At 41.0% G+C, this 8,801-nt stretch overlaps 1 protein-coding gene across 2 annotated transcripts in view; it reads left to right on the top strand.

The window, feature by feature from the left end:
- Nucleotides 1-8,801, top strand: part of macrod1 (mono-ADP ribosylhydrolase 1) — a 144,384-nt gene that overhangs the window by 1,587 nt on the left and 133,996 nt on the right. For both annotated transcript variants that reach the window (XM_039619206.1, XM_039619200.1), the window contains exons 2-3: nucleotides 631-729; nucleotides 2,161-2,268. In XM_039619206.1, the coding sequence (XP_039475140.1) occupies nucleotides 631-729; nucleotides 2,161-2,268 (207 nt within the window). The remainder of the gene's footprint in view (nucleotides 1-630; nucleotides 730-2,160; nucleotides 2,269-8,801) is intronic.

Below are 8,801 nucleotides of genomic sequence, written 5' to 3'. Positions count from 1 at the left end.
AGCAAGTTGTACCTTGAACAGATGCTTTTGGTAGCCATCAACAAGCATCTGGCATAATTCTAGCTGGATATCTGACATCTCTTCTTGGCAGTTTATTTAACTGGAGTTCATTTAAATTCCACTGTTTCCAGTAATAGAGCTGGAATTGAAGCATTATCTAAAAATTTTCAATTGGGTTGAGGCCAAAGCTTAATGGAGCCATTTCTCAACAACTCCAGATTCCATAAACGACTATATGTAAGTACAAGTTTTCTGGATGTGTCACCTCCTTTGCAAAGTCAGGAAGAAGACCCAAACTGTCACTCTCAGATGAGAGGAGATTGGTTAGGTACATCCATGTGCCACAAAGACTCAAGCGTGTCATGAACTGGAAACTGCTGGAACACCAGCATGACTGAGTTTTACATTGTCATGGACTTAGAGGGTGCTGACCAAATTTGCTACTGCCTACATGGACAGGCCAGAAGCCTTCTGGAGAAATGTTTTTCTCAAAATCTGCCAAGAAGAGTGATCAAATATTCAGTCAGAAACTCGTTGATGTCTGCTAAAAGTGCAAATGACAAATACATTTGATGTTATATGTTGTCAGATGACTTACTGCCTGTTCTCTTTATCTAACTTTTCTCTCAGGCAACCTGCTGTCTCTGAGCACGGAGGACAGGCGTCAGTACTACAGGACAACTGGCTATAAGCCACTGGATGAGATCTCAGTGTGGACTCCCACTGCAGGTCAGACCCTCAGCATCAGTCACAGTTACCATCCTGTTCACACAGAGTTGAGTGATAGTAGTGGTAAGGTTTTCCAAGAGTCAGGTTTCAGGTGATTTATAATTATGTTAATACTGGACAGACCCCAGAATATGTAGCTCCTCCGTAACAGTATGCATAAGATTCAGCTGCTAAAAAATGCAGTCTGATTACAAACATCAATATATTTTCTTCTGAGTGAAAAAAATGCTGCCTCAGACATCCTTGATTTTTAAGAGACAATGATAGGCAGTGTACTCAAATGCTGTCAGGCGGAGTCAATTTTTTAGAAATGAAAAACTATTTTGTTTTGAATTAGCTGCAGAGCTTTCAGTGCACATTATTGTATTATTATTGTATTATTTAACATTATATAGGTATATTAGAATGATGGATTACGGCGGTGATCTCCAATATGCACTAGAGTGGTGTGCAGCAAGAATGACTCTGAGCATTTTCAAGTCTGAGGTCATGATCCTCAGCCGGGAAAGGGTGGAGTGTTCACTCCAGGTCAGGGACGAGTCGCTGTCTCAAGTGGAGGAGTTTAAATATCTCAGGATGTTGCTCACAAGTGAGGAAGAGTGAGATTGCAGAGCATTAGCTTGTCCGTGACTTTCCTCTGAAGGGTGGCTGGGCTTCACACTGAATACAGCTAAGTCAGATTGTTTGATGGTTTGGGCATCTGCCCTAAGATGCCTGTTTGATATCTCCATGGATGGATGGATGGATGGAGGTCATACATTTGAAGGGTCACTGCAGATCACTACACTTGTTCTGTGAGCTACTTTATCCTGTGATTAAACATTTCAATCCTGATGAGAGTGGTCTCTTTTAGGATGACAGTGTCCTTATGCACAGGGCCTGAGGGGTCACTGAAAGGTTTGATAAGAGTAAAAAATTCTATATATAACTCACAATATGGCCTTTACTGTAATCACCAGAGCTCAACCCACCTTAGCACCTTGTAGAGAACTGGGACTGATTAGGCAATGATCTCCATCAGCATGAACAGATGAAATTCAGTTCTTTTAAAAGATATTTAGTTTGGTGCTTTGATGAACGTTGTGGAAACTAATAGTTTTTAGTGCTTCAATGTGTTTGTTTTAGGTTCACTTTGCAATATAAAGGCCTTGAGCAATGAAATGGCAGATCCCTCTTGTATGAATCTGTATCTCATACTGCTTGGCAGGGAGTGTGAGAGTTCTGACAGTCGCTTAGGGATTTAGTGCCTTCCTGGCAAATCATTTCATTACATACACATCTTGTGATCTTCTACAAATGGAGGCAGCCTTTTCCAAGAATTGTTTAGGACGTGATGCTTTTTGTATGCGTTGACCTACAGATGTATCCCTTGTGCTGATTTACCAGGTAAGCAAACCTGGTCCTGAGGCTGTTTTTATCTCTCATCATCAGGTGGTTCGCAGCCAACGGACTACAAGAGGAATGAAAAATTGGACCATAAGATTTCCCTTTATAACGGCGACATCACCAAGCTTGAGATAGACGCTATAGTCAATGCAGGTATGTGTGTGTGTCTATGTTTAAACCTTTGTGAAGTTGTCTATTTTCGCACAGGTCAAAATCAAATGTAATTAAAAATAAATTGATGAAGCTTAATTTTATTTTGCTGTCATTTGACTAAAAATAATAGCTCGCAGTGGTGTACAGATGAAACCTCGGGAAAAGAATAATGTGAAGAAGAGTCAGTCAGAGGGAAACATGAGAAAGGATTATGTTTTTAAAAGCTCGGTGCCAAACTGAGTGCCGCCTCCAATCCGTTTGTGCATTGATGTGCATACATTTAGCAAGGAACACCTGTGAGGGAGGTTCGCGCTGTGATTATGGGTATTATGCTTTCTCAGTGTGTGGGAGATACAGCTACAGGGCTTTATATGGTTAAGAATCCTACTGTGAAGTTTTCTTTAAAGTGGAGTACAAAAGAATAAAAGAATAAAAGAACAACAGAATGGCTGAGAATCAGAAGATTTGCTGAGTCGCTCCCTGGAAACTTTAAAAGTAGACAAAGAAACACAAAAGCAGAGCTAGCATTCATCTGAAGTCTCCATGCTGGAAGAATTATGGACAGACTGCTTTGATATATGTGAAATTCATCGTTGTACCCCATATGCTTTGTTTGTTTATGTAGTATCCCCCAGCTGTTTGGTTTAAGAACACTGCATCTTTTAATATTTGTGCACTGCAGAAAGCGATTCTTTTCAACTCCAACTGTTGATATAATGCATGCGTCTGCTGGACATCGGAAATGGCCTTGCTGGCTGCAGTTGGCCTATGAGCAAAAAGGTTGACATTTACCCATGGCAGTGGCTGATGTTTATCTGCTGCGTCAGATCAGTTTTGCTTTGGGTAAATGTTCAGCAATAGTACGATGAAGAGCTGGGAGAGTCTGAAATGTCTGAGAGGGGGAATAAAAAAAATAAACAGCTATACACAGACAATAAATGCAAAACAAAAGTTAAAAACCACTTTGATAACGGTAATGCTGTTAACCAAATGATTTTTAAGCCATTTGCTAAATTTGTTTTTTAAAATTCTGTTTAATATTAAATTTATTTAAAAACGGACTAGCTCTAGAACAAAAGAGACGAATGTCTTAATTCCAAAACTACTTACAAATATTGAATTATAAATAATATTTAAGCTATATCTCATCAGCCAAGACATATGACAGAAATCCAGTGCATTTAGGCATGGTCGAGAAGTTAAAACTGAAGTTTGGACCATGAGAGTACCTCATCCCCGCCATTCCTGTCAGCTCAGAACTGAAACTGAGGCTATAATTCATACAGGCTCACCAAAATAGGATAATAAAAATTTGGAAACTGTTGCCTTGTCCGATGAGTCTCCATTTATGCTCCGACATTCGGATGGTAGGTTCAGAATTTGGTGCAGACAATAGGAAACCATGGATCTTGTCTGTGTTGTTGTTGAGTTCAGGCTGCTGGTGGTGGTATAATGGGGTGGAGGATATTTTTTGGCAAATGTTGGATCCATTAGTGCCAACTGAGCACCTCTGATGAATGCTTCCAGCACCTTGATAAATCTGTGCCATGAAGAATTAACACAGTTCCGAAGACAAAAGGGGATCCAATTCAGTACTAGCGAGGTGTACCTAATAAAGGGTCCAGTGAATGTATATCAAACTCTTAAAACCTTTTTTGGTCACATTACTCATGTCCTCCCATCACTTGTTGTTCTCAGGTTTTAGATTGTAGTGACCATTAGATGGAGCCAGAAGCCACTTGATCCATTCAAGACTTTCTTTTTCCCACAAGGCTGTTTGGGCATGTGGGGGAAATTTAATCGGTGTCTTGGCACTGGTGATGCATCGGGGGAGAGTGAGGCAGGCCAGCATGCCTAAATGATGCTTGATGATGAGGCTTTAGCAGAAAATGATAGATTTTCACTGGCAGCTGACTGTCAGCAGGTGCGCGCTGTGCCAGCATCCAGTGAATATTTTGATCGTTGACTCTCATAGTTCACAGTGTGACTGCTTCTGTTTGTGTGCGCTTGCAAGTAATTATACATGCATCTGCCTACAAATGTTTCAGTAATTATGTGTGTATACAGTAAGTACCGTCTCTGTGTTTCTGGAGAGGCGACTTTGTATTTTACAAGAGCTTTTACAGAGTCGTGGGATGCAAAGTAGCACAGAATTAACAAGAGGAAACAGCTAGTAAAGTGTCATTTAGCGGAGAGGACGAGGCAAGGTGACGAAGAAAAACCTCAGCAACGCCAGAGGAAACATGACTGAGAGATGGAGCGTGAGAGAGTCAGCACACTGAGTGACAAAAAGCAAGAGGGGAGTCTGGAGGAGTGAAAAGAAGAAGATGAAAGAGACACAGGGAGAGGACACAGGCTAGTATTTAAATCTCAGACTGCATTGCCATGGCAACAAGCAGGTACAGGGTACCCTCAAAGGAGCTTTGGGCGGCAGAGTCCGATCATCCTTTCTGCCTGACTGATTGGCTGCCCAGCTGACTGTCTCCGTGGTCATTTTGTTGACTAAGCTGCTGACCTTTTCTCCCAGTGACTAACTGATTGACTAAGAGGCTTTGAGTGATGCCAGTCGCACTTAAAGAAATATGACATTAAAATAAAAGGAAACAGCGAGCAGACATCGAGCAAGTTAATTATGCTCATTTTTGAAATTGCAAACTTTCCGCTGTTGCAGCAAAGCTCCGACATCAGAAACCGGAGCGTGCGGTTTTTGACATGTGGAGGGGAGTGTTGTGGATTTTCTGTGGCTGCTTTGAAAGGCCTTGAAGCATCATTTGGCCCCTAAGGCAGCAAACATTCAATTGAAGCCAACTGTGGCCAATTATACGCTATACTGGCAGGCTGGTAGGTAGGTCGGGAGGGTGGGGGCCTCCAGGCCTGGCTGGTGGTTAGCAATTGATTAGACACTCAAACACACACACACACACACACACACACACACACACACACACACACACACACACACACACACACACACACACACATATATGCATGAAGAGAGACACTCGTGCACACGAATGCATAGGGACGGGTAAATTAACAGGTTTGAACTTCACGTGCTCCCTTATCTTGTTTCATTCCCTCCCTTCCTTCTCTCCTTTCCTCAATCAGCACTCGTTGATCAGGTAAACAGGGCGTTGCAGGGTGGGCGCTGGTTGTCGTTTGTGTCTCTCTCAATAAAGATTGGATTTACAGTAACTCTCCACTCCTCCTTCCCTCCTCCTCCTGTCCCTCCCTCCCTCCTTCTTTCCACACTTTTACTGCTCCTGGCTTCTGCCCACTCCTATAAAACACTACAAACATAAAAACCCACAAGCACTTAAGAGCCATCCGGGTGGTGGTGGTGGGGGGCATATTGGGGGAGGAGACGTGGGCAGAAACATCCTCCTCTTTACACCCCTCAATCACTCCGTCCGGAGAAGGGTAGGGAGATGGAGGGGAGGATATATTGTCTCTGATGGGCTAGCTGATTAAGATGGATTGCACAATGAAATGTCGTTGGAGTGATGCGTTCTTGGAGTGTGTGTGTGCTGCTACGCAGCAACTAACTTTGCATTAAAACCTTTTTTCAAATTGATTAAATGCAAATTTGTTGAGCTCTACTGAGCTGCATTTTCGCCCTGCAAAAGTTTTATTCCTCATTTCCATTTTAACACTTACTTTTAACCTCCGTAGTGTTTATTGTGTTTGACATTAAATGCCATTTATTTTGGCCCACCGTCTTCACTGCGCAGAATGAAATTTAATTGAAAAAGATTTAAAAACTGAACCGATAAGTTCTCTCAGTATTTTTGTGTGATGTCCTTTTTTTTTTCCCACGGAGCTAATTCGGTGCGTTAAAGTAAATGCAGCAGCAGAGTCGGCTGATAAATCTTTCAGGCTAGACTATAAAAAACTGTCCCTAAAATTAAGCCGTGCACCGTCAAGAGATAAAGAATATTCCGGTCCTATCTCAGTCTTCACAGCTGAACCACTTGTCTTCGTCACAATTTCTGCTTGCCAGGAGTCTTTGTGTGTGTGTGTGTGTGTGCGTGTGTGTGTGTGTGTGTCACACCTTTACACCCTTATTTAGATGTGCTGTTAAGACTACATATATGTAAGTCTGCATGTGTTCCCCTGCTTTTGCCAGGAGCACACATAAACCTAGCTCTAACTGTGTGTGCGTGTTTGATGCGATGTGTCTATGAGTGGTTTGATATCTGAGCAGGTGTCCTGTCATGTGCATGTGTGTGTCTGTGTGTGTTTGGGTGGATGAGATAGGGTCTCCCAGGTTTTCCTCTGCTGGTCAGAGATAAAGCTGTTGGTTGGCGCTGCTAACCCACCCACTGTGGCTAAAGCTGAGAGATACAAGATTAGAGCCAATAGTTTTCTCAGCCCCCAGGTGACTGACAAGATGGAGGAAGAGAGTCTGTATGTGTAGACAGGACTTGTAACAACCCCCTGGATAAGAAACCTAGAAAGGGAGATGGATGGATGGATAAAGGAGCAGGGGTGGTGTTGTGACAGACAGTGAGGGACAAAAGGTCATTCATTAGACAGGTGAAAGGCACCAACTCTTCAGCTCACCTAGGATTTCCACCCCAAACCGTCACGTTACCGTTGGCGCAACATCAGCTTTTTGAAATAAAAATTGCGATCGAGTCGATGAACAAACATTTCTTGAGAAAAGCTGGGAGATTAAAAGCCTTTCATGAGTAATTGTAGACCGTCAGGGAAAACAGAGATATTCATAGCGTTAACTTGAGATGCTGATCAAAGCCTGAAGCTTAACTCCTCGGGAATAATAATAAAGGTTTAGGTGTGCAGTCGATACAAAGGTCAGAAGGAGACTCAGCTCAAAGTCAAATCAGCTTTAGTGAGTACAGTTTCAGTATTCTGTTTCACAGAAGAGATGCATCTCTGTTTAGGTACACATTCGCTTGAATATAGGACGAATCGTCACACTGGAGAAGGTGGAAAAAGCACATGAGGCCTTTTTGCTCAAAAGCCCACTGAAACGTTGGTTTTCAAAATGCTTGAGGATTAATGAATTGATTTCAGCTTTAAAAATATTCAGGCATTATGCAGATTTTTCTCCCAGTGGCATCTTTCCTGGTAATTAGTCAATCAACAGAAATAAGTGCTGATCTAAATTCTGATTTTCTTTGTCACATTTAATAGTCAGTTTTCAGCCGTCTTCAGCTTCTGGACCGTTTGTTTGGCAAAAAACAAGGAAATTAAGGGTCTTGTTATGGCTTGTAAAAAGATGCAACAGTGATGAGATGATGAGTATTTTTTTACTCTTTGCTTTTGTCTTGTAGCGTAAACTCTGGGTTCTCAAGAGTGACTCAGTCTGAGTGCCGAATAGGAAAAAATGACCAGTTTAAAAAAAATAAAAATAAATCTTTATTTATTTTTTTAATAGACCATTTAACACATAACAGTCAATCTCCTCAAAAATGTCTTCTCTAGATGGAAATAAAAGGGCAGGAAAAGCAAACAAAATGTTCAAATCGAGACCAAAAAACCATCCATTCAGTACAAAAAATACAGTCAAACAAAAACTGCATGGCTCACGACAAACAACTATTCAGACCGACTTTGTGTTAGGTCTTTAAAATAGTTTGAAAAGCTTCCCCGAGCCCTTTCAAATGTGTTTGTCTTTCCGCGTATATGTTATTTGTCTGTGTTTTTCCTTTTTTCTGTTTAGGTTTTCAAAAAAACTGAGATTCATTAATGCTTGCTTATTTTTGTTGCTCATACAAACTGAACAGAAGAAGCTTTGAGTCTATTAGAATTTCTTTTGAAATGATTTTTTCACATCTCTGCCAAACAGTGTTCCACCAGCCCAGGGATGTCAAACTCATTTCACATTACAGGCCATATACAGCCCACTTAGACCTGAAGTCAAGTTTAACTACATATTTAATCCCTAGGATACTTTGAATATATATAAAAGCAGTGTGACAAAAACATGCTCCTGTAGTGAATGAAAGAAATCTGTCAGCGTGACTCTTTGGGCTTGAATTTTAAGAAATAAATGTGTAAAATTACAGAAAGGTTCTGGTGGCTCATTTCCCATAATATCCTCTAATTATAAAACAGAAGGCTTTTACTAAGTCACAGAAAATGCTGTGTACACATTGTTAAAAAAAATACCTTTCTCAAGTAGGACATGAAAAACAGGAACCTTTCTGTCATTTTATTCATAATCTAATCCTTAATTACTTTCGTGTAGTGTAAATGGCTGATTGAGATGTGGTTTAGAAGTGAAAGCTGAAAAAATTCAGTTAAAAGTCCAAAATCTGTTCACTCACATTTTCCAAAGTCGTCCAGTGGGTCGGGTTGGAGTCTGCACTGAGCCGATTCTGGCCCCTGGGCCTTATGTTTGACACCTCTGCTCTAGCTTTTGTACATTTAGTGAATGTGTCAGATATAATATTATGATTTGGTAAAAATAATAAGACAATGAAATTAGTTGTGCTGGTTTGTATATATCTTTTTATATATTAATGGGGATGGCTGTTCTTTTATTTTTTTTAACACCAGCTGCGTTT

The sequence above is a fragment of the Oreochromis aureus genome, linkage group 2 (assembly GCF_013358895.1).
Source record: "Oreochromis aureus strain Israel breed Guangdong linkage group 2, ZZ_aureus, whole genome shotgun sequence".
NCBI classification, from domain to species: Eukaryota; Metazoa; Chordata; class Actinopteri; order Cichliformes; family Cichlidae; genus Oreochromis; species Oreochromis aureus.
This window is presented reverse-complemented; position numbering and strand designations above follow the sequence as displayed.